The sequence below is a fragment of the Eublepharis macularius genome, chromosome 4, assembly GCF_028583425.1.
Source record: "Eublepharis macularius isolate TG4126 chromosome 4, MPM_Emac_v1.0, whole genome shotgun sequence".
NCBI lineage: Eukaryota > Metazoa > Chordata > Lepidosauria > Squamata > Eublepharidae > Eublepharis > Eublepharis macularius.
This window is the reverse complement of record NC_072793.1, coordinates 187,036,873-187,061,691: the sequence shown is the minus strand read 5'-3', so window position 1 is coordinate 187,061,691 and position 24,819 is coordinate 187,036,873. Positions and strand designations below refer to the sequence as shown.

Below are 24,819 nucleotides of genomic sequence, written 5' to 3'. Positions count from 1 at the left end.
CGGGGAGGGAGGCTGCCGTGACCCCTCCCCCTGCTAGTCCTAACGTTGGCCAGACTGGAGCCTCTTATTTCTGGCATCCCTTTAAAAGTTGTCCAACAGGCAGGAATCCAACAGGGGAAAAGAGCCCTGATGTGGCCAGCCCAGGTAACCCTCACCTTGTCGGATCTCGGAAGCCCAGCAGGGTCAGTCCTGCTTAGTACTTGGGTGGGAGACCTCCAAAGAAGTCCAGGGTCACAGGGGCAGGCAACGGCAAGCCGCCTCTGTCAGCCTCTTGCCAGGAAAAACCCAGCAGGGGTCGCCGTAAGCCAGCTATGACTTGAGAGCATTTCCCACCACGAGTCAAAAAGAAGAATCCTGCCCCATGTTGCCCCCGCCCAGGGAATTGGCAGTGGATCCCTCGACATCCGTCTTCTGCATCCAGTACACGGAGGTAGACTGCTTCGGCTTAGGGAAGTGCACTTAGGGCTGCCTGGCCTGGTGGACCGTGCGTGTATGCCAGCGCCTTGGAAAGCCTTTCCCGCCAGGCATGATGGCACACCTCGCACAGGCCGCTTATGCCGTCATGCCAAAGGGCACACGGCTTCTTCATAAGCAGGCCCCTGGGAGGGCTGGGCCTGGTCACCGTTGTTTCCTGCGGCTCCCCTTTGGCCTTTCCTGCGGGCGCTTCACCTCCATGTCCTGGGAAGGAAGGAAGGAAGGAAGGAACAGGGAAAGCACTGGGGGTCTCGGGGTGGGGGGCAGCAGTTGTACCCCAGGAGCAGGCCAGGACACGTGGCCTCAAGGGGCACTATCAGAGATCCAGCCTGGTGCAGTGGTTAGAAAGTCGGACTAGGGTCTGGGAGCTCCGGGTTCGAATCTTCGCTCTGCCATGGAAGGTTGCTGGGTGACCTTGGGCCAGACACACCTGCTCAGCCTACCCTACCTTACAGGGTTGTTGTTGTGAGGATAAAAATGGAGGAGAGGAAAACGAAGTAAGTTGCTTTGGGTCCCCGTTGGAGAGAAAAGGCAAGATATAAATAAATAAATACATACATACTGGGCCATCCAGCTTCACCGTGGCAAGGAGTTCCGCCTGCTTGTGTTAAGAGTAAACCAACCCAACTACTGCGAAAGCGCGCTTGTGTTTCCGGGAGCCCTTCTTCACATACACACCCATGCCAAGGCAGGCACCTGCAGTTTTTACCAGCACCCTCCGCCTGCTCGAGTGCAAACGTGGAAGGCAGGCAGGCAGGCAGGCTGCCGGTCAGGGAATGCTGTGCATAGAGGGACTGGACCCAGGTGTGCAACCCGGGGCCCCAGGAATGGCGGCCGCGGCGGGCATTTGGCAACGCCGGATGCTTCCTCCCGCCCCCCTCCGAGGCCAGGCCAGACCCCCCCCCCGGGGCTTCTCCCTGGTTCCTGCACACCTGAGGAGCCCCCGGGCGGAAGAGAGGAGGGGTCTTCTCGTGGCTGTCCCGGCGGGTCCGCTTCTCTGGCAAAAGCAGGGAAATGGTGCCCCAAATTGGGGGGGGGGGCTTAAAGAATCGGCGCCAGATCACGCCGGGGTGGGAGACTTGGCGCGGCAGCCCTGAAATGGAGGGGAGGGGGAGCCGCAGAGCCTCGGGGCCTCCGGGAAGGCAGAAATCCGGCCGGTGCTGCGTCCCCACATCAGGACTCCTCCCTTCCTGGGCCAAGGTGCACGGGGGGGGGGGGCGCCTGCCTGCCTACCTGCCTGCCGCCTCTGACCCTTTCCTGGTGCCCCGATGGGAGGGAGAGGGGGGGCTGCCTTCTGGGGAGGGGACCCCTTCGTGGGGGGGGCTCCCCCTCCCCCCCGGTGCCTGCGAGGGGGCCGGAGAGGCCGCCAAGGAGCCGCCGCCCAAAGGCAAACAGACTCCGCCCGGGCGGGCAGCGCCGCGCACACTCGCCCACTGTTTCCCCCGCACAAAGGCCGCCCTGTCTGGGCAGCGCCGAGCCGCGGGGAGGGAAAGCCAAGCCGGGCGCGGGGAAAACCGCAGGCAGGAGAAGCCCCCGCGGCCCCTCGGGCGCCGCTCCAGGCGCCGCGCTCGGCACTGGGACCCCCCAGGACCCCCCCCAGCAGGAGCGCCCCCTTCGCGGGGAAAGGCTCTTTGCGGACCCCCCCCAGCGCAACAGGAGGGGTCGTGCCCCGCCCCGCCGCCCCAGATGCAGGGAGACCCGCGCGGGCGCCAGGCGCCTCGAGGAGGGATCCCCCAGCCCGGCCGCGGCCCCTGCAGCCCCCCGACCCCCCTCGCCTCCCCCCGTGCTCTCCCTCCCCTCCTTTCATGCCAAGCGCCGCCACGGTTAACCCTTGCCGGGAAGGATGGGGTCCTCCCGCCGCCGGCCCGGCCCCCTCCCTCGAGGAATGCCCCCCCCCCCGGTGCCACCGTCCCGTGGGAGCTGCGCAGCCACATCACCACGTGGCGCTGCCCGTCTCGGACCCGCTCCCGCCCCCTGCTGGACATCAGGCGCCCTGCAGAGCTCGGGGGGAGCGCAGGTGAGTGACAGCCAGGGCGGGGGCCCGGGCAAGGATCGCAGCGCCGCCGAGATCCAGGCGCAGCCCCGGAGCACCAGCCGGAGCGCCGCCACCATCTCCTGCCTCTCCGCCGCCACCGCCGCCCCGCCAGGCTTGCCAAGAAGGCTCCCGGCGCACCTCCGGGGGGGGGGGGAGCCCGGGCAGATCCGTTGGCCGGGGGACGGCTCTGGGATCCTCCTCGCCTGGGGGGCGCCTCTCGGCAGCCCCTCGACGCCGCCGGCAAAGCCTGCGCCTCCCCCTTCGCCTCCGCCGCCCGGCTGGGGTCCCGCTCCGAGCCCTTCGACGCCCGCTTCGCCCAGGCAGGTCCCGCGCAAGGCACCGGCCGCAGCCCCGACGGCGGCCCCGCTCACCTGCTCCGGCGCCCAGGCAGGCGAGCAGCAGCACCAGCAGCCCGGCCGCCTCCATGGCGCGGCGGGGGCGTCGCTCGGTCGCTCGGTCGCGGAAGGGGCGTCAGCGGCGCCCGAAGCCCAAGAAGCGCCCGGCCCGTCCGCGCTGCCCGCCGGCTCGCTCGCTCTGCCGCCTGGCTGGCCTGCGCGGGGCTGGCCTTGGCCAAAGGGGCGGCCGCTCGTGCGCTCCGGCCCGGCCCCGGCCCGGCTCCAGCCCGCCACAGCCCCAGCCCCAGCCCCAGCCCCAGCCCCAGCCCCAGCCGGCCCGGGGCTCCCCCCGCCCCGTCACGCCCCGGCCCGGCCCCGGGAGGGGGTGGCGCGGCCAGGCGCTCCTGGCAGGTGGAGGGCTGCGCGGGGGGGGGGAATCCCTCCCTGCTCCGGAGGCGCCAGACCCTGGCCAGGAAAAGCCCCCCCCCCCCCAGCCGTGCCACATGCCACCTTCGGGAGCGCAGACTGGCACGCCCGCCCCCCCCAACACACTGCCGCTCCACCCCCCTCTTCTGGTACGCGGAGCGCAAAGACGGAGCCCGGGGGGCCGAAAGCGGGAGGGGCCGGGGGTGGGATGTCTTTGCAGCTCGCGATCGAGTCCTTCCCCCTGCTGGACCCCCCCAACAGCCCCCCAGACAATCTCTGCCGCTTGCTTGGCAGGGCCCGGCCACCCCCGGGGAGAGGGATGCGCATGTGGCCTCTGGAGCGTGCCAGGCGAGGACCTCGGGTTACCCCATCCGCACGTGCACATCGAGGAGGCCCTGAAGGGAGGAGAAGCGCCGCCCACTGCCTCCCCCCCCCGGCGCAATTGCAGGAGGGCTGTGCCCCCCCCCTCCGCGGTGCTTCGCGATCCGGAGCCGGGCGCGGCGTTCCCCCTGAGGCCGCGCCAGAGATCGCTACGGGGCGTGGGAACCTCGGCGAAGAAAAAGGGAGTGGAGAGCCTAAAACGGGCCTGACCGAGGGAGCTCCGGGCCAGAAACTCGCGCTGGCCCCCAAGGTGCTCTCGGGCCCGAGCAATGGCCCGGCCCGCCCGGCCCGGCCCTGCGAGGAGGCCTGGAGGCGGCGAGGCGCGCAACCCACCAGCGGCCTTCCTCGGGCCAAATGTCCCCAAAGAGGGTCTTCAGGAGGGGCGAGCGGATTTGCCTGGACGGGCCCGAGTGGGCGCCGACGGGGCCCCCGCGGGCCTGCTCAGGCGCAAGGCGGGCGAGCCAGGGGCAAGGCGCGCCTTCCTCCGCTCGAGCGCAAACGGAGCGACTTCCGTGGCGTCTCCTTGAACCAGCCGGGCGCCAACCGCCTCCCCTGACAGCCCCGGGGGGGTGTGTGTGCGTGCTTGTGCGCGGCATCGAGGTTTTCTTGTGTTCCGGGAAGGCACTCTGCACATGCCCCGGGGCGCACCGCTCATTGCCCCGCCACTCTGCCCTGGAATGCGCAGCCCCTTCTCAGCCCCCCCCCCCCGGGGCGCCTCGGCCCCCAGCCCCCGGGCCAACTCGGGCCCCTCGGCCAGCTCGGCCCTCGCTGCCTGGCCTTGGCCGCAGGGAGGCCGTGCCAGGGCCCGGGTTGGCAGCGGGGCTGGCGCGTGGTTAGGCGCCCGTGCTCAGCCCGCCGGCTTCCTGTCCCTGCGAGGAGGAGCTGCGAGGCCGGGCGGCTTCTGGGTTCCCCGCGGGGCCCGTCCGGAGCCCCGTCCGCCCCCTTCGGCAGTCGCGCCGCAGGAACCGAGGAGAGCCGCCCACCCCTGCCTGCCTTTCCAACGCGCCTGCCCTGCAGGCCCCTCCCGGGTCGCCGCCATTCACACGTTCGGCCCAGGAGCGCAGGCGGCCTCTAGAGGGCTCCTTCCGCGGCGCGCAGCGGCCCAAAGCCGCGCTGCAGAGGCTCCAGGCAGCTCTGGCTTCTCTCCGCGGGGGAGGCTGGCGGGAGGCACTCTGCACATGCCCCGAGGTGCCCCTCCGGGGGCTTTCCTTCTTCCCTCCCTCAGAGGAAGCGGCGCTGGCGGCGCCTTTGGCGGCACTCAGCCTCTGGGGCTTAGAACTGCCCAAGTAATGACGATGCTCAGAGCCGCGAACACCGTCGCGGCTCTTCTTATCCCCACGACGCGGCCGGGCGGAGAGGCGGGGCCTCCCCAGGGGCCACCTGCTGAGCTCCCGGCAGGAGTGCGGGTCGAGCCAGCAGGGGGCTCATTCGCCCCCGACCCCTTCGGCACCGCCACAGAAAGGCCTTCGCAGCAGTCCGGGCGGGCGGGCGGGCGGGCGGAGCTTCCCGGCCCGGGTCGCTATTGCTCAGCCCAGCGCGCCGGAGGAGGCGCCTGGAGGGTGGGCACCCAGGGGGTCGGGAGAGCGCGGCGACCAGAAGCCACCTGCGCTGCAGGGCTGCGGGAGCCTCGGCGCGCCCTCCCGGGCCTCCACCCCCCTCCGCCCGGGCCCGGAGAAGCCGGCCCGCCCAGCGCCGCTGCTGGCCCACAGCCCTGTCCTGCCCGGCCTAATTGCAGCCTGGCCGCCCCGGATCCGGCCCAGCCCCAGCTCAAGCCTCCATTACCTCTCCGCAGGCGTCCGGGCAGTTGCGCGCACGCCCTGGAGCGGGGAGCGGGCCAGGCGGCTTGGAGCGTGACGGGGCGGCTCTGGCCGGCGGGGGGGGGGGCTGCTCAGGGCCCCCCAGGCTCTCTCTCTCTCTCTGTGGGGGTCTCCCATCGCCTGCCTCTCCTCGCCAAGGGCCAAATCCGCGGCTGCGCGTGCAAAACAGGAGACACACACCCCCTCTGGCACGGGGGGGTCCGACAGTCCGCGCCAGCTTTCAGCCCCCTCCTGTCAAAAAGCCTCCCACAGGCAAACCAGCCGGGAGACAGCCCCGCCCACCGCTGCAGCCCCTGTCGGAGCAGGGAAGGGAAGCAACACTCCCCCCCCCCCCCAGAAAACATACGGACACACCCCAGATAGGGAACCCAGGCAGGCTCTGCCCCGAGGGGAGGGGGCTTTCTGCAGCTGCTACTCCCTTGGAGTTGCCGGGGATGGGGGGGGCTTCAGTTCGCAAGGCAGGCGCCCCCTGGCCTAGAGCTCGTCCCCCCCCCAGCTGGAGGCAGCGCGGGGAGGGTTCTTCCTTTGGATTTTACCCTCCCGGCAGCCCTGGATTTGGGCCCAGTGACACCTTAGAGACCAACAAGATGTTCAGCGGCTGAGCTTTGCAGAGTCAGCGCTCCAGACACGTGTAGGGACCCTGCAACCCTGCGAGGTAGGCCAGGCGAAGAGGAAGGAGCAGCCGGAGACACACAACAACTTTCAGGGCAGCCGCGGAGGGGGGGGGGCGGAGTGAACCAGGACCCCTAGTCCTAATCTGACACTCTAACCACAAGGAATCACTCTCCTGCGGAGAGACGCTCTTGGGCAAAGGCGGGGAGGTACCTGGCGCCTGCCCCAGGAACTGAGGGGGGGCTACTTGGGGACCCCCGAAGCCCGGCTCTTCCTTCGACGTTGGTTCCGGGCGCAAGCAAAGCAGAATGGACGATGAGGCGGGCGGCCAACGAGGGACGCCCTGAGGGGCGGCCAGCCAAGCCGCCTAAATGGAGCCTCCCTGCTCAGAGGCAGTCAGCCTCCAGACGCCCGGGGCCCGGAGCATCACAGCCGGCGTTGCTGACGCGCCCTGCTGGGGGAACGGCTGCGAGGCCGGCCCTCCGGGGCCAGATCCGCCAGGGGTGTCCCTTACCACCGCGCCCCTCGGACTTCCTTTGGCAGCTCTGCCTGGGGGCAGCCCCATTTGACAGGCGCTGTCGGCGCCCGTGGGGCTGAGTCAGGCTCTTTGCACGTGCTCCGAGACCCAGGCTTAGCGCTCCCAGTCGGTCCCTCTCCCAGGAAGGCAGTCAGAATTGCCAGCCTCCAGGTGGGCCCTGGAGGGCTCCCGGAATTAGAACATCTCCAGACGAGAGCGATCATTTCCCCTGAAGAAAACTGCACGTTCGCAGGGGGCCCTATGGCAACATATCCAACGAGCCCCGCCCCAGGCTCCACCCCCAAATCTCGTTTTCTTAAACGGGAGTTGGCAACCGTAACGGCAGCCAGGCGGGAGGGTCTTGGGCCGGGGCGTGCCTGCCGGACTGTCCGCTTGGCTGCGCCTCCCGGCGGCCCAGCAACGAGGCCGCCCCCCCCCAGCCATCCGCCCCGTCCGCTTGCCGGTGGCTGCGCCTTCGGCCTCCGGCCGGGCCAACCGAGCGCTGCGCTGGCAGCGGCGGGGGGCGCAGGGAGAGCTGCTCTGCGGCAGGAAGGTCTCTTTTGCGGGGGGGGGGGACAAAGCCCCGTGGATGGTGGGATGGGGGCGCCAGGCCGGGAGACCGCCTGCGCAAACACCGGCCCGTTGGAGCCTGGGGCGCATTCAGGGCCGGCGGTCAGGCGTGGGGAGGGGGGGGCACGAGGGACAGCCGAATCCCCCCCTTTGCAGAAAGCCATGGGGGGGGCGGGCTACTGATTTACGCAGCGGGGGAAGGAGGGAGGCGGCCCACTCGAAATGCCCGATGCGGCGGGGGCGGGGGGAGAGCCTCCTCCGCCCGTTCATGTGACTGTAAAGGGTGACGTCAGGAGGGCTCCGCAGCGGCTAAGCTTTCTGTACGGCTCAGAGGCTGCGGGACTTCGGCTGTGGGATCGTTGGAACCACTCGGCTGGTATATGAGCGATGGCTAATCCAGAAGGCAGCCTAAAGCACCGCACAAGAGACTTTGCACTTCCTGCCTCCTTAATTGGGGGTGGGGGAGAGATGCATGCCACTCCCGGGGAGGAGTTGCCATGAGAACCAGCACTGGGTAACACCGCCCCCCCCACACAGTATGGGAGGAAGGGGGGGGGCTACAAGACTTGCTGCCCTCCTTCCCGGCTATAGGCCAATGCCACCCTCTACTGGCACACAGAGGGAGGCGCAAGAAGAAAAGCTGGGGCAGCCGAAGGGTACTTGGCAGTGGGGCTCAGCTCCCCCTCCCTGGTGCTGGAAGGACTGCCCCCCCCCCTCCATGGGCTGGCCGCCCCTTAACCTCAAACACCTTAGATGCCAACCCTGTCCCCAATCAGCAGACTATAAACAACACAAATAAATCAGTAACAATATTCACTCTGCCACTACCATTCCCAGGCCTACATTCAGGGCTCACCCTCCAGTGGAATTCACGCGGTCAAGACCCAACTAGAAACCCAAAAGGCCCTGAAATCAGGCAGGACGGGCCATTTCCCATCTAGAGGTTGCTCTTCTCCTACAAGAGGATCCAACCTGTAGGGGCTTTATAGATTGTCCATCAGAGAAGCCCCCCTGGTCTCTGGCCTGGGTTTTTTTTTTAAAATGAGATCTGATTTTATTTTAATCCTGCTCGGCCTGTCCCATCAATCCGAGGGGGCTGGTTACTGGCTTTCAGCCAGACTCTCTGTAACATCACCTCCCACCTCATCTGCCGCCTTTAATGCACTGCCGTAATGCACCTGATTAAATAAACTGGAATAAATCCAGTTAAGGCTTCAAGGTGCTGCTGGAAAAGCTAGCCAAGGCCTCCTGCAATTCCCAGCCAGCCCTCTGCATATGCTCAGAGTCACTGGCCCAGTGCAGAACTTCAGCTACAAACTGCCCAGAGGCAATATTCCTAAGCAGAGGGGACAGACTCTGTTGCGCAGTGTGAAAAAAAAGGTTTTTTTTAAAGAAAATTGATTATTGCACAAGTCTGCTAAGTTGCCACAAGAGCTCCCCTCCCCCACACACTGAGAAAGCAGACGCCACAAGGGGGAAGGAAGGGGGGCCTCTGGAAAGAGCAGCTTTTATTAAAACACATAATCCAAAAGCAATGGGGGGAGGGGCGGAAGAGATAAACAGAAGTCCAATTAACAGGCGGGGAGAGAAGCAGTGAAAGCAGAGGGGCATGCTGAAGAGAGACGGGGAGCAAGAGATAGCATGGAGGGGACCCCCTTCCTCGGGGGGGGAGCCTGTTCCCTTCTCCCCCTTTTTAACCCACCCTGCTGCCACCCCCAATCGGGGAGCCTTGAGTAGGAAGGCTAAGTGTCAGTGGAGAGGGGTCTGCTATTCAGCCACCTTGGGGGGGGGGGAAGGGGGGGAAGGGGGGACACAATGCCTCCCCCATAAACTCCAACAGAACCCCCATGTTAATTCAAGCCCCTCGCACACCCCTGCTCCCCAATGTTCAGAGACTGAGCCCTCCTCTTTGGGCCTGGAGCGTTCTCACACCCACACAGACAACAGACTCAAAATATCCTACATCCCCAAACCTACTTGCATAGTTGAGGAACAAGCCGCGTTCAAAGTGCTAAACTGGAGGCAGGGCAGGGAGCAGGGATTAGAATTGGGGGGGGGGGACGACACACCTAAGAAACCACCCTAGAACCGTTGACTCCTCCCCCTCCAGCCGCATCCCAATACCTTAAAACCATTCTTAAAAGCCCATGAGGAGGAGCAGAAAGGAGATTCCCCCCCACCTCCATTCTGAAGTAACAGGCAATTGGCTTAAAACCCAGACTCCCCCCCCCACTCCTGCGCCAGGAAAACGCAATCCAACTATTCATAGCTGTGGCTAAAGAGGGAGCGTTCCTAAAACATGCCGTGGGGTCCCCCTTCCTCCTCCTCCTCCTCCCAAAGCACAAAGGGACCCCCCACACTTGTGTCCCCCCCCTGCTCCCTGAAACATCGTACCTTTACACCTGATTTGTGAGCATGTCCGAAGGGAGTGTGAGCAGACAGCCTTCCCCCACCCACAGGGGGGGGGGGCGGCGGCGGCTTCCTCCTAACAAAGCCTAAAGCTTGGAGTGCGCCAGGCTGAAGGGAGGCCAGCCAAGATGCCCCTTGCAGTGTTCCGCACCAGCCAAGATGCCTGTCCCCCACCAAAAGTCCAGCTGTCCAAGAAGGACCCCCCACCCCCCCTTCAGAAGGCGGCCTCCTGGGTCTGGCAGAGTGGGGGACACAAGGCAGGGAGGGGGCTGCAGCATCGAGGAGGGGGGTAGATCTTGGTGGTGCCAGTCCAGGACAGGGCGTGTTCCTGCAGAGCCCCCAGCCCCGCCGATGATTCTTGGAGGAGGGGGTCAAGACAGCTGGTGGGGGGCCTCCAACATCTCCATGAGGAACGTGTCGATGGGCGTGTCCCCGATGAGCTTGAAGAAGAAGAGGTGCTCCAGGCACTTCAGGCCGATGGACCTCAGTGCGGGAAGACGCAGGAGCAGCTTGGCAAACCTGCTCAGGGGCACAGAGAGAGAGAGAGAGAGATGCAGCAGGAGGTGGGGCCGTGGGGAGGGTCTGCTTCACTTGCCATGGGCTGGGGGCACCTTCGGTGGCCAAGACCTAAGAGGCCTATGGCCTGAGGAGACAGGCCGGGTGTGGTCCGTGGCTCAGTCCCACGGCCACCGCCCAACGAGGATCGCTCTGTCCTGGGTGGCCTGTTTCATAAAGCGCGGCCAAGGCTGTGCAGAGCGACAGGAAGCCCCCCCCCCCCCAATCAGAAAAAATTGGACCTGCCAGGACTTTTGGGGAATTGAATAAAATGCTTTCTTCAGACAAGGCATTCCTCACTCAAACCACGCCGTAGGAAGGCTTTCGCCTACGACATTAGCCAACGATCCTTCCTGTGGATGTGGCGGAAGACGCGAAAGATGCTCGTTGTCTAAACGTTAATATTCTATAAAGTGCCTGGCCAAGCACAACCAAAGGAGCGGAGCATTTTCACTGTCTCTGTTTAACTCGCAGTCCAAACGTGCTGCTGATGGTCCCGTTGAACGTTTCCGCCCAAACAATACACGAACAGCTTAAAAACAGGCTCCCTTCCCAACCTCGCCAAGGCTCCCGGCTTTTGGGTAACTGCAAGCACCTCTCCCTTTCACCTGTAAAGCGGGGGGGGGGGGGGCGGGATTCTACCGGGCTGGCTTTTTTCTTTGCGGAATGCATAGAGGGCTCACTGAACAGCTTTGCCTTTTTAAAAACACTGTCTAAGACACTGTCACCTACGAACAACGTTCCCAAGTACCGCCATGTATTCCTCCTAAAAGCTAACTAACAAAAAACCAGGGACGGAGCACAGCAGATTCTGTCACTCGGATGCTCTTTTGCACCACACCCAACGGAAAGCGTATGTAAAATGTGTCCCTAAAAGAGAACACACACAGGAAAGCACCAAACAGTCCAGATTTGTGTTATTTGCTTTCTACACTGCCTCTCTCCTCCCCAAATGGGGACCTGAAGGACCTGACATGGTTCTTCGTGCTTGTCGAAAATAACTCCAAATGCCAGCAGGGCACGCTGTGACCAGCAGCTGCCTTCCTTTACAGTTTGTGAGATTTCTACTAGCCTGGGCCCAAAGTGTGGGTGTCCTGAAACACTTGCGACTGCCGCCATGTATATGTATTTGTCTGGAACTGGAATGGGGCTGGGGGCAGCGACTGCCCCCCAAAGACAAGAAGCTGTGCACATCGTTCAGAGTGGGTATGCAGTGGCTGCTTAGTTGGCTGACATCCCTGCCCATTCCCTCCATTTGGCCTTTCACCGGATACAACACAAAATCTGTTTACTGCCCCCCCTCCCCAACCTACTCCCATAAGCTGTAGGAAAAGGCACTGTACTCACTCCAGATTTTGTTTGAGAGCCAGTCTGGTGTACTGGTTAAGAGCGGCTCCTCCAGCTGAAGCCTGCTGGGTGACCTTGGGTCAGCCACAGCTGTCTCAGAGCTCTCTCAGCCCCACCCACCTCACAGGGTGTTTTGTTGTGGGGATAATAACAACACATTTTGTAAACAGCTCTAAGTGGGCGTTAAGTTGTCCTGAAGGGCGGTATATAAATTGAATGTTATTATTCCGCCACCCTGGCCAGCCATCAGCATTCTGCAGGCATTCCCCCAAAGCACTTACTCCAACCTGCCTCTGCCAGGGATGTGTGTGTGTGTGTAGCCTATGAGTGTCTTCAGGGGAGAGTGCCCCGCTGTGCATACGTGGATGGGGCACTGCCCTCCTTCCCCCATCCCTTCAGCTCAGTTACATCCAGCCACCTGACTACCTGAATTGCCTGTAAGGACAGCATGGGGGTCCTTCCCCTATTTTTCTGGGGTTTTCTGTCTGCTGGCATGTTTTGTGTGTGCGTATCTTGTTTTTTTATTTTTAACGCTTTCTATGCTGTTATTTTAAAATTGAAGTAGACCACTTTGAAAAAATACTTTCAGAAAAACAGTATGCAAGCTTAGTGAATACACAGGCCATTATGAATGTCATTTGTCCATGTTGGGCATTACTTCAAGGCCCAATACGACCCACCTTGCTTGGAGCAAATCAGGTTGGAAACCCTGGCTGGCGGAGAGACCCTCTGCATAGGCAGGCCACCCCCCTCGAGAAAAGAAAGCCCCCACCACAGGCAAATCACACACACTGGCTCATTCATGCAAAAGGTAACTGGGGCGGTTCTATCATTTCAGTGCCCCAGGGACCGGCTCTCTCTCTCATTTTCATCCAAAACAGAACAAATCACCCAGACAGCCAAAAGACCTTAAAAGGAGAGTATCAGCAATGATGTTAAGCACACAAAACCTCCCTGTGTTTTCAGTTACAACTGTCATCTGTTACAACAGGGCGACGCGGTCAGGGCTACCGTCAATGGGGCGATAACGCAAGGAACCGCCTTGTCTAATCAGAATGAACTCTGGACCTGGCTGGAAAGTAACTCCGCATCTCACCAGAGCCCTGGAAGCACAGTGCATTCCTTCTCTTGGGGACTCCTTCAACGAGGCTCGCCCAGAAGGTGCCCCCTAAAACCTGGACCGAGAGCCAGCACCCCGCAGAGGGTCGGCCCGGCCAGCACCTTGAGAGAGACCTCCTTCCACCCCAATGTGTCTCCTTCGGTCCACAGGAGAGCATCGGTTGTCCTATTTGTTTTATTTCCTTTTTAGTCCGCCTTTCTCACTGAGACTCAAGGCGGATCTCACAGTGTGAGACTGGTACAGTCAATATCAGGAACATTTCCATAAACAATGCCACGGGGTAAATAAATTCAAGTTTGCAAAGACATGGCATTAGCAAGAACCCAATACAGAGTTGAAGAAATGCTGAAACAGAGCACAAGCAATTCTAGGACTGACGTTAGACAACATGTAACCACCCAGTAGGATCATACAAACACTGGCCCTGTTTACGACCGCCTCACATGGCACCAGAGTTATAGACAGAGAGGAGAGTAATTAAGAGGGAGTACTGGCTACTCCGTTCATCAGAGTAAACACCGTGGGACAAACACTTTCACAAGAGGAGGCTCCTTGGAGCTGGGGCCCTTGGGCACTGAACAAACGGATTAATGCCGTTTGCCGCGGCCGTTCCCGGCTGCTCTCTTCGGAGCCCCACATCTTGTAATAACACTTGGAAAAGGTAACATTAAGGGGACAGTAGCAGGTGCAAACTCTGTTCACATTTTTTCTTGGTTTACAGTTTTTGAGCATGAGCTAGGATTGCGTATATATAAAGAAACGGCCGGTGCCCTCCCTTCAGCTTTTTATACCTAGACAGCAGCTCGCTCCAGTTACCTCCCGAGAGGAGGTTTCTTTGGTGGTTAACCACGAGAGCAGGGTTCACTCCAGTCTCAGCACGAAAGGCAGATTTTAAAACGGAGATACATTTCTGTGGCTGAGCTGACGCCTTCTGCAGTGGAGGATTATTCCTTTGACTAGCTTTTTTTGGTCAAAGAAACATATCCGTATTGATCAGAGGCCAAACAAATCATATTCTGTTCTGCTTCACAATGGATCCGGTCAGATTGGGTTGCAACGGCAGAGGGTGACATACACGCCATGCAACGTGTTTGACATCCCGGATCCAGATTTTAGATTTAGATGTGATGGAGGGAGTTCTGGCTCTCAAAAGCTCATGCCGCAGAAACCTAGCTGGTTTTTAAGCCCCTACTGGACTCAAATCTTGCTCTTCTATTACAGACAAACACGGCTCCCCGCCAGAAACTAGATCTCCACAGAGATGCAGTTGCCTCCCACAGTTTGATACGCTGAGGTCTTTACAGAGGGAGGGTTTCTGGATATACGGAGGCTGCCTGCCTGGAACCACGAGGCCCTGCAGGATGCAATTATTTTAATAAATACATCAAGCTGCAAGTTTCACAGCAAAAGTCTGAGGAAAATGCAGAGGGCAGGGCCCCCTCCCAAGGCCTCGCCCTGTATTATACTGTCAGGTCTACCATTGCTACCTGCTGTACCACTGATCTTGTAACCACGGGCCAACCAAAACATTTGTGAGCGCATCTCAAGATACATTCTCCCTTTCAACTTGTATTTTGGGCAGCTGAGGCCACGCTACTTCTGTTCCGGTTTCTCCTCTCCTTTTCTACCCACGCTTCCGCCATGCAGCGCGAGGGCCGCTGTTCTCCTGTGATGGAGCCACTCTGGCCACAGAGTGCTTTCCAGAACCTCTAGCCTATTTAGGTGTGGGGATGGGAGGGAAGGGTAGGTTCCCCTTTCAAAGGGTGACGTGACATGGAAGTCAAACTTATATTAAAGTTAGAACCGTTTTCCGGCTAGTTCCGCACCCTCTCTCTTCTCCAACAGCCAGCAGTGCTCCGATTCTGGCCCCCAAGATCCTTCTTAAGGGAACTTCCCTGGGCAAAGCGCTGTGCTCTGCCAGGGAGCCCCAACCCCCTCCTGACCTGTAGATTTAACTCTTCCTCCCAACAGCGGCCTCCTTCCCTCCCCCTTCCCTGCTTTGGGAGGGATCCATACCTGCCCTGCTGCTCCGGATACTTCTGCTTGCAGTAGGATTCAAGCGAGGCGTACACCTTCTCCCGCAGCAGTTCCACCTCGCCTGGGTTCGAGAGCCCTTTGGCATCTGGGAAGGAGCAGAGTCAGGACAGGTAAGCTGGAGAGGTGACAAGGGAAGGCAAAAGGGAGTGTCCTCCCTCCACCCCCCCCAGGGGGCAGCAGACACAGCACCAATCGCAACACAGTCCTCCCCAGGAAAGAAACCAACCCCCCCCCCGAAGGAGACCAAGGGCTGCAGAAGAACACAGGGGGGTGGGGGAGAGATGGGACAACACTCCCCCGCACCTGGGTTGAAGAGGATGATGGCGCGGAGGCAGCCCAGCTCTGTCTTGTCCATCCGCATGTCTCGCATCTTTGACACCAACTCTGTCAACACCCTGGAAGGAAGACCCAGAGTGGCCCGTGAGTAGCCAGCTCGTGCCAGCACGGAAGGACTCCCGGCCATTCATGTGTATCCAGGGGAGGGGGGTGGGCAACCCCCCCCTTATCACTTTGCTCTGGCACTCTTCCTCTGACTCCCCGCCCCCCCCCCCAGGAGCCAACCCTTCACCTTCCAAGGAACAGGCACAGGACTTGCACCCAACCCATGCAAGCACCCAGACAGCAACGGACACGGGGCTGGGTGCCAGACCGTGGCGGCTCTTTCTGCTCTTCTGGAAATGCAGGCTGCAAACAAAGCCCGGCAAGCACTCAGAAGCAGATGCAGTGGGGCAGAGAGAGGCGAGGGTTTCTGGCAGCCCCACACCACTTCATCTCTCTCTTCCCCACTCTTAGATATCCTGTAGTATTCTGGTACTCTTCTCACGCGAGCCCAGCTCCCCTCTGGGACGGAAGCAGCCTGACTCACTCAGGGGAGTCCACAGCTCCTGGGACTCTTCATAAGAGTCTGCAAAGGGCTTGGGGTGTGCTTGCCTCCTGGCAGACCAGGGGGAATGGAGACGGGAGGGCCTGGCAGCCAGGGAGGCCCCTGCTTAGGGCTCCGCAACTGGACTCCCCTGCTAACCTCACAGCAGAAAGCCGCCTTTGCCCTCCTCTCACCCCCCGCCCACCGCTTCATCTCCGACTTCTCCCTGCTCTGGCACCTGTCAAAGATGGCGCCGACGCCCGCACTGTGGGCGCTGTTGCGATGCACGTGGAGCCCTGTGGCCAGCAAAATCCCATCCTTCACCGAGATCGAGCGGTGGGAAAAGGAGGCAATCAGCAGCTCGTTCCAGCCTGATGAGAAAGAGAGCAGCCAATGAACGGAAGGGAGGGCAGGGGGCGACCCACAGCAGTGCCCCTTCACCACGGGGCTTTTCAGGCTTTCAGCTACAGGCTCTTCGTTGGGCATCCAGCCTTTTGATCCCCTTGACACCTTATTATTTGGGCACAGCTGGTGACCCTCGTTTACAAGGATACCTTGCAGCGTCATCTCGTGTATTTACATTTCTCAGTAGCAATCATTGTACAATTGTATTCTTTGCAATGTTTCCTAATAGATAATCTATTTCCGGTGCCTGGGTGTGTTCTTCCCCCTCTCGTATTGTACACTTTTTTTGTGGACGGTTTCAGGGTTCCCTTCGCTGCAGTCACACAGGGGCCAACCAGTTGGTCTGGAGGGCCAACAAACAGGGGATGGAGGCTGAGGCCTGCCCCTCCGGGTGTGGTTCCATTCCCGCAAGTATGGCGGGTCCCCCTGTGGTGGCTCCTCCACGAATCCGTCTCATCCCCTTTCAAAGCCGTCTCTGCCTGTGGCCATCACCACACCCCGTCTGGCAGCCGATTCCGCATCTTAATCGCTCCTTTTGTCTGTTCTGAAGCTACTTCCCTTCGGCTTCATTGGATGCCCTGGAGTTCTAGTATCTCGGGAGAGGGAGAAAAAGCTCTCTCTGTCCACTCCCTCTACATCCAGTGCACAACGGTATCCACCTCTGTCCTGCCCCCTCTTGGTCGTCTCTTTTCTAAACCGGGAAGTCCCCGTTCCTCTGAAGTGACCTTTTTGAGATTAGCCCTGCCCTCCCAAGCCTGCCTTGGCTCAGCCTTCCCTCGGATCTGGCTCCTTCCTCACCTGGCTCTATCCTCACGTGGTACCTGCAGACAGACCCCGCCCCCCCCTCCCAACACGTAAGAAAGCGGGAGAGACGAGGACTGGCCCAGCGAGCCCCAGGGCCGCATCCAGTCCTGCATCCAACACAGCAACCTCACTGCTCTTCGGGGCACCGGGCGGCAACCCCAGCTGGTCGTCCCCCCCCCCGACCAGAACATAAAGCCCACCTCGAAGCACCTGAGGACAGCAGTTGTAGTGAGCAGACCTCCCACCGCCGCCCCCCCCCCCCCTTAGCACTCCTGGCCCAGCCTGCCCCGCTGCCACTCACCCGCCCTCAGCAGGATGACTTGGTCATCGAGGGGCAGCTCTGAGAAGTGGGGGATGCGCTTCGCCCACTCCACCAGCGTGAAGAGCTGCTTGTCGGCTGCCTGGCAGATGTTCGTCACGGGGTCATTCGGCTGCAGGAGGGAAGCGAGGAAGAGGGGCGGGTGGGTGCCACGCATTGGGACGGAAACTGGACTAGCCCTCCGGCCCCGGGGCCTCGCCACTCCTCTCGTCAGCCCTCCCCGTGCCGAGCCTGCAGCCCGGCTCACTCGAGCCACTTGGCTCCACGAGCGCCGCTCAGCCAGCCAGGCTGGGTTTCTTCGCCTTGACCCCACGCGAGGCCGCGGGATCCCATCCCCAGCAAAGCCAGCCGAAAGGACCCCCCCCCGCACCCGCACCCGCCCCAGCCTCGCACCAAAGCTGATCACGCCCCCTCCCCCTTCTAAAGCGTTTCCCGCCAGCCCGTTCGGTATTTACCTCGGTTGCGCCAAAGGTCCGGGGCGAGCGTTCTGATCCCGCAGCACCACAACCCCAACTCACCGAGCTGCCCCCCGTGCCGGATCCGTCGACGCTTTGGTCCGATTTCTGCTCCACGGCCAGTTCGGCTTCCAGGATCTTCTCCACGGGCATGTCCTCGTTGGCACCTCCCCCAGCCAAGTCCCCCTCCCCTTCCTTGTCCTTGCCACGCTGGCGCTCTTCCTGCACCGCTGGGGGTGCACGGAGGGGGGGGGCAGGGGAGAGAGAAGGGGATTAGAGACACAACAGCAGCCCAGCCCCACTGCCCCACAACCCATCCTGGGCAGCAGAGAGAGGAAGAGGCGTGAGAGAGACAGAGAGAGGCAGGTGGCAGCCACTGGCCCGTGACAACAGCCCAGTGGCACACTGAACAGACACACACGCTCTCTCTCTCTCTCTCTCTGGCTAAGGACACAGCCCGGAGAGAGAGAGAGAGAGAACAGCCAGCGCCATGCCAGGCTGCATGGGCAGCTCTTTGCGTCCCTCTCTTGCCAAAGGGTGGCAGTTGCCCCCCCAAAGGCAGGAGACCAGAGAGCTGCACATGCCACCTTGCAGGGGGGCACCATGGCAATGCCCACCGCTGCTGCTCCCCTCCGAACTCAGAGGGCTGAGGGCAGCAGCAGCGGGGGACCTTGCTGCAAGAGGCGGAAGAGGACGAGCACAGAGATCAACCGCTGCCACTGCTTCCTGGGAAGGGAGGGAGGGGGGGACCTCTCAAGTGACACAGCCCAGCACGGCTGGAGGGGCCAACAGCTGCTCTCCAGGGGGCCCTGGCAGGGGGGGGGTCTTTGCTTGCAGCGGGGGGGGGGGGGAGAGATGCGGCCAGGGAACAAACCAGGGGACCTTCTGCTCAGCCAGTTTAACTCTCCCAGACTTTCAACACAGCGAGGAGCATGTGTGATTTCAAACCCAACCTCCTCCTCCTGACATGCTGCTGCCCCCTATGGCCAGGCTGGCCCCCCCGCCCCCCCGCCCCAACTAGCCCCAGGCTGGGTGGCCCTCCGCTGGCCCCGCCCGCCCACACGCCACCCGCTACCTTCGCGCTTCATGCCGGTGGCCAGGCATTTCTGGTAACGGCAGTACTGGCAGCGGTTGCGCTGGCGCTTGTCCACAATGCAGTCCTTGTTGTCGCGGCAGGTGTAGGTCAGGTCCTTCCGGATGGTGCGCTTGAAGAACCCTTTGCAACCCTCGCAGCTGTACACCCCGTAGTGCTTCCCTGAGGGGGGGAGGCCGGCCGGGGGGAGGAGGAAGGCAGGGACTGAGACCGGTTCCCAGCAGCCCCTCCCACCCGCCCGTAGCCACCGCTGAGCCCCGTCCTCCTAGCGCCCGGGGGCTCCCCACGGCCCCCCACCCACCCTCCCGTCCTGCTGTGAGCCCAAGAAGCAGCTGCCTCCCTCACCCCACCCAGAGCCCCACCTCCAAGCTTGCCGCCCCCCCCCCCGAGAACCCCGGCACACTGGCTCCAAGCTCCAAGCGCCCCTGGAGCCTGCGCACCTGACGACCGGTCGCCACAGATGGCACAGAGGCGCTTGCCGGGCATCATGCTGCCGTGGGTGTGGCCAGACACCACCCTCATTCCCAGTGGGGGCTTCACATCATCCGAACTGCTGACTGAATGGAGGCCCGAGAGGTTCACTGTGGAGTTAATCTGGGTGGGGAGAGCAGGAGAGAAACCGTGAAGGGGGGGGCGCTGCACGTGGCACCCGGGAATCCCGCTCCGGAGGCCTCCCCCACAAACACAGTCGGGTGGGGTCTGCTTACCTGGGGGCTGCTGACAGGCCCATAGCCGATGGAGGGAGTGGCAGGGAGGCCGGGCGAGCCCATGGAAGAGCTGATGACGGGGAACGGGGAGCCCAGTCCACCAAGGGAGGTGGTCATGGCAGAGCCGATCATAGAAGGGTGCAGCGGGGCTGAAGGCTCAGGCGGGGGGGACGAGCTGAGAGAAGAACTGTCCGGACTCCTGCAGTCTGAAAGGAGGGGAGGGGGGGGAAAGAAGGGAAAAATCAGACTAGCAGAATCCCCCAAGTGCAAGCTTCGATTCCCTTTCCAGCCCCATCAGCATTTCCCCAGAAATGCCCACTCTGCTCACTCTTGGCTTCCTGTCCGGATATTTTGCAAAAGCGCAAGGAATCACATGACTGGCTGGCTTCCTGACTACCCTTCCGTCCCCAGGAGACAGGAAAGGAACCCAGGAGTCCGGCTGCCAGCTCCCCTCCTTGTGATATTGTTCAACTGAAAAACGTTAACATCAGAGGTCCTTTTCCTGGACGGAACCCTAAACTGCCCCGGAGAGAAGCAGTGGGGGAAGAAACACCCAGGGCCAAGAAGCTGGAGGGACAGACTGGAAGTGTCCCCTCCCCCCCCCCCCCGCACACACAGCCGGGGTCCGCCGCGGGGCAGGGAAAGACAGAGATCCAGCAAGGCTCCAAGGCTCCCATGGCCAGGCAAGGGGGCAGTGGAGTGGGTGGGTGGGGGGCTGGGCCCAGTCCACAAGGGGGGCAACCCAGGCAGAGCTGCCCAGGGAGCCCAGCAAGCTCACTGCTGCTCCTGGAGGGCCCAGGCTGGCTCACTCAGGCCCCCCCCCGCCCCCTCTCTGGCCAGGGACTCACCAGGGCATACTTTCTCTGGCTGCCTAAGAGCCTGTGTGCATTTGTTCCCCCTGCCCCTGCCAGGGATAAGGGGGGGGGAGATCATATCCCCTCAACGCCAAAAGCAGACTTGATGCCAGGATCATGTGTGTGTGGGGGGGGGGGGTCTGCTTAACCACCTTTGTGTGGGATCCGTTCCGAGTAAAGTCATAAACTGGGCTGAGACGGAGAAGTATTTGGGTGGAGCTACCTTCCGTCCTTGGAATGAGCCTCCTCTCTCTCATTCACGGCTTATCCTTGAATAACCTCAGCATGCCAGACCTCCCCCCCCCCACCGTGGACTCTGCCCCCTCCCATCTCCCAACCGCTTGCCTCCTCAGCAGCAGAGCCAGGCAACACCCGAGTGTCCCCAAGAGCCAACATCTTGTGGCCGTGACTTCCAAAGGCTAACAGCGCTGGCAGAGATCTATCTGCCCTGTAACGCTTGACAACTTCAGTCCATGCTCCTCGTTCCGCTCTCCTCTGGAGGCTGCTTGGCCCCCCCCCCCCCGTGACACTTCACAGCAGGGGCCCTGCTCCTTCCTCCTTTTTTCTGGGCTCGGCTCACGTGCTGCTAGCCTGAGCCGGTGAGGGCGGAACAGCAGCAAGCAGTGGCAAAACTCAAAGGAGGGGCACAAACGTCCCCCAGGACCACCGATGGGCCCAAAGGTTGCGGTGTGGGGAGGACCCTCGGAGTCATATGCCTAGAGGGCCCCCCTAGAGGGGCCCCCTGCTGGAAGTGGGGGTGGGGGGGCTGAGCACTTGCACTCCTCTTCCTGCCCTGCCCCATCAGAGGGCTCTGGGGACGGGGAGCTCAGAAAAAGCCCCCCTTTGCTCTGAGCGCTGTTTCAGCCAAGCAGTCGGGACCTGCCAAGGCCCCCTCTGAAGCCCCCAGTCTCTGGTGCCCACAGCCAGGGGATTAGACTACCTCTTCCTAGGCAGACTAAGGCGTGCTAAACTGGCACTAAAAAAACCTTGCTTTACAGTGTTGGGGGCCAAGCAGGAAGGAGCCCTGGCACAGCAAAACCCTGGAGTAGAGATGCTCAGCCCCCCAAACAGGCACCAACGCAAGGGTCGTAAAATACAAGGCCTACGCAGAAGAGCACAAAGGCCTGGCCAGCCCCAGCCTTGAACACCCCTCTGTTTCTGATCATGTCTGGCTCCAGGCATCCCACTTCCCGTTCTACATTCACAGCAACCCTTCCAGGCGGGACAGGCTGATTAGAAAGCACGCCTAAAAAAGCGTTTGAGGAAATGACTGCTAAAAGCATCAAAAGAATGAACAAGCATTTCTTTAAATATATCCAGGGCAGGAAACCAGACAGAGAAGCATTTGGGCCTTCAGATGACCAAGATGACTGCTAAAGGAAGATGGAGAGATGGCAAAGAAGTGCAATGAATTTCTTGCTTCTGTGTTCACCGTGCAAAGTGTGGGGCATGTACCTACACTACTGCCACGATTTTCAGAAAGGGAGGCTGAAGAACTGAGTCAAATTGAAGTAATGAGAGATGACATTCTAGGCCTATTGGGGAAACTGAAAAACAGTTAAGTCTCCAGGTCACGACGGCATAAACTCGAGAGTTTCCAGCAAACTCAAATGTGAGTCTATATACCTTGTCGCTAAGATCAGCCCCTGTACCAGAAGACCAGGGAGCAACAAATATTATACGTATTTTTGAAAAAGGGTCCAGAGGGGAACCAGGAAATTACAGGCCATTTAGCCTGATGCCTGTCCTGGGCAAATTAACAAAGAGTGGAATAAGAGAGAGAGTTATTAGGCACCCAGAGGAACAAATCCTGCTGGCTGAAAATTCAGCATGCCTACTTCAAAGGAAAGTCCTGCGGTAGAGTTCTCTGAGAAAGGGAACAAGCGTGTGGATAAGGGCGGATGGCAAAGAGTTCCCAGAGGGTGTCTCTAAATAGGGAGAATGGGCAACAACGTGGCAAATGAAGCTCAATCTAACAAAGAATCTGAAATATCTTAAATATCTTAAGATCTTAAATATCTGGTGATGGATCTGAACCGGAAGAGACAGAAAAAGATCTTGGCGTTGTAGTAGATGGCTCAAGAAAAATATCAAAATACTGACTCTATGGCAGAGGTCATGAAAAAGGCACTCTCCATACCAGAAATTAATAAGGATTGAAAATAAAAGTGCCAATATTATAAAGTCCTGTATAAATCTATAGTGCCGCCTCATATTTAATACTGTGTGCAGTTCTGGTCACCTTTTCTCCAAAAGGGCATTGCAGAGCTGGGGGGAAAGTACAAAAAAGAGCAACCAAAATGATTAAGAGGTTGGAGCACCTTTCCTATGAAGACAGACTGAGGTCTGTCTGGGCCTGTCCAGTTCAGAAAAGAACAGACAAAGGGAGAACATGATAGAAGCTTATAAAAAGATGCATGGGGTAGAGTGGGTGGGCAGAGCGAACCTTTTCTCTCTCTCCTCCAATATACTAGAACTCAGGGGCATCCAATGAAGCTCACGGGCAGTAGATTCAGAACAGACAAAAGGAAATACTTCTTTACTCAACGCGTGATTAAAAGGAAGACTGTGCTGCCTGACAATATAGTGATGCAAACAGGCACAGGCCGCTTTAAAAGGGGATTAGAAAGATGCATGGAGAGGAGGTCTATCAGTAGCTACTAGCCACGGTCATTAAAGGGAACCTCCGAAGTCAGAGGCCACCAACCTCCCTTTTCCTGACCACTGCATACCAACTCGAAACTGACAGCAAGCAAAACGTTCTCATCTCATTAAGAGAAACCCTCATTTCCAAAGACAAACCAGAGGACAACGTTGACAGAGATCTCCTTTTCTTCCCCAGAACCTAGATCATTCCACAACTGCAGTGACCAAAAGCGCTTGGAGCCGCATACAAAATCAAGTGCACGGTGGGACGAAAACACGCACACCAAGAAGAGGAAGGGGCGCCTTGCAGATGACATTTTAGGCCCTCCCCCTATAGCTGTTATGTCCCCTAATGCAAAGGAGCAACAGCAGAGCTCTGGAACAGGAGTGCCTAGCTTCAAAGCCTTGTCTTCCTTGGGGAAGGGGCTCTGGCACAGCAAGGGAGCCTCTGCTTTGCATGCACGAAGCCCCAGTTCAGTCCTTGCCTCCTCCCAATTAAAAAAGGTCTGGGATTTCAGGGCCAGGACAAACCTCCCTCTGCCTTGGTCAGAGACAACAAACAATAATGTGCTGAATGGACCCACGCCAACAGCAGACATCTTTGTCTCTAGTTGTTGTGGATTTTCCGGGCTGTATAGCCCTGGTCTTGGCATTGTAGTTCCTGATGTTTCGCCAGCAGCTGTGACTGGCATCTTCAGAGGTGTAGCACCAAAAGACAGGGATCTCTCAGTCTTTTGGTGCTACACCTCTGAAGATGCCAGCCACAGCTGCTGGCGAAACGTCAGGAACTACAATGCCAAGACCACGGCTATACAGCCCGGAAAACCCTCAACAACCATCGTTCTCCGGCCGTGAAAGCCTTGGACAATATATCTTTGTCTCTTTCACTTGTCTCCTTTGCACTTGGGGTTAAAGAGAAAGAGAAGTCCATGCTGACACTTGCTAAGGGAACATTTAAAAGAAACCTGGGGAAATTTCAACACACCCACATGCCCCAAAATTGCGATTATCTATATGTGCATTTCCTGGCACAGCTTCCCAACAGCCACCACGCTAGGAGGCAAGGAGAGATGGGGGAGGGAAGCTCCCCCTGTTGGGTTCCTGCCTGGGAAGAAGCTCCACCTCCAGGCCAAGGGTGCTCGGGACAGCCTCAGTCCCTCCCTCTCCCCCTTGATGGGAGCCTGTACGCCCGTTGTCTGGCCGGGCGGCCCCGAAAACACCGGGACGGAGCTAGCAGTGGGCATCGCCAGGGCAAGGCCGGGCCTGCCATGTGACCCTCCCAAGCCTCCCCGAAGAACCCAACCCGCAGCCCCTGCCTCTTGGCTCGCCTGGCCCTGGGGGGGGGGGAGGCAGCCAGTGCCCCCCCGACCAGTTCGGCAAGAGGCAGCCTCTCCGCCCCCCCCCCGTGGAGCTGTGACCCCCCCCAGGAGGACGCCCCCTCACTCCCCCATATGTGTTGTTGGGGGGGGGCAAAGGGCTGCAGCCCCCCTTCTCTGCCCTCATGGGCTGTGTGTGTTGGGGGGGGGCAGGTTGGCCTCCTGAGTGCCCCCCCGCCCTTCTCCCCACCTGCGCGCTGTTGGGGGGGAGGGCAAAGTCCTGCTACCCCCCCTTTTGCTCTCGCAGGCTGTGTTTCGGGGGGGGGGCGGATAGGGGGCCTGGCCTGGCTGTCTCCCCCCACCCTCAGCCCCGCGCCCCTCCTGCTACCGGGTCCTGCGGCGGCGGCGGCGGCCCGTCCCGAGTCTCCCATGGCGGCGCCGGGGCGGGGGCGCCCCTCCAGGCCCCGCTGAGGCGGCAGCGGCGACGACGGCGGCCTGCGCCCCCCCCCGCCCTACCCACCATGCACCGCGCCCGCGCCCGGGCCTCCGCGCCCCCCCCGCGCCCCCCCCCCAAGCTGCGCCAGCGCCGCTACCCACCATGCACCGCGCCCTCCTGCGCCTGGCTCGGGCCTTGGCCAGACTCCCAGCGGGCACCGCGCGCGGGACGCGGCGACAGGGCAGGCCGGACGGGGCGCGGGGGCCGCCCGGCATGCACCGCGCGCG

General features: G+C 60.8%; 2 protein-coding genes across 4 annotated transcripts; one reads left to right on the top strand and one right to left on the bottom strand.

Annotated features, from left to right (window-relative positions):
• Positions 1-2,359: 2,359 nt before the first annotated feature.
• On the top strand, positions 2,360-4,207 carry LOC129328048 (basic proline-rich protein-like). The gene has a single exon (XM_054976784.1). The coding sequence runs from the start codon at positions 2,360-2,362 to the stop codon at positions 4,205-4,207; it is 1,848 nt and encodes a 615-aa protein (XP_054832759.1).
• A 4,440-nt stretch (positions 4,208-8,647) lies between these two features.
• RXRB (retinoid X receptor beta) lies at positions 8,648-24,624 on the bottom strand. Of its 3 annotated transcripts, none has more exons than XM_054977563.1 (10): positions 24,617-24,624; positions 19,281-19,486; positions 19,014-19,167; positions 18,556-18,735; positions 17,481-17,710; positions 17,008-17,137; positions 15,736-15,868; positions 14,939-15,030; positions 14,615-14,720; positions 8,648-10,095 (listed from the first exon to the last, which is right to left on the bottom strand). In XM_054977563.1, exons 2-10 carry the CDS (start codon positions 19,410-19,412, stop codon positions 9,948-9,950), a joined length of 1,305 nt encoding a protein of 434 aa, XP_054833538.1. In that variant the 5' UTR covers positions 19,413-19,486; positions 24,617-24,624; the 3' UTR covers positions 8,648-9,947. The 3 variants fall into 3 exon arrangements, with proteins under 3 accessions (XP_054833538.1, XP_054833536.1, XP_054833537.1); XM_054977561.1 differs by lacking the exon at positions 24,617-24,624 and adding an exon at positions 24,485-24,598; XM_054977562.1 differs by lacking the exon at positions 24,617-24,624 and adding an exon at positions 24,485-24,598 and having other exon boundaries at positions 17,544-17,710.
• Positions 24,625-24,819: the final 195 nt, after the last annotated feature.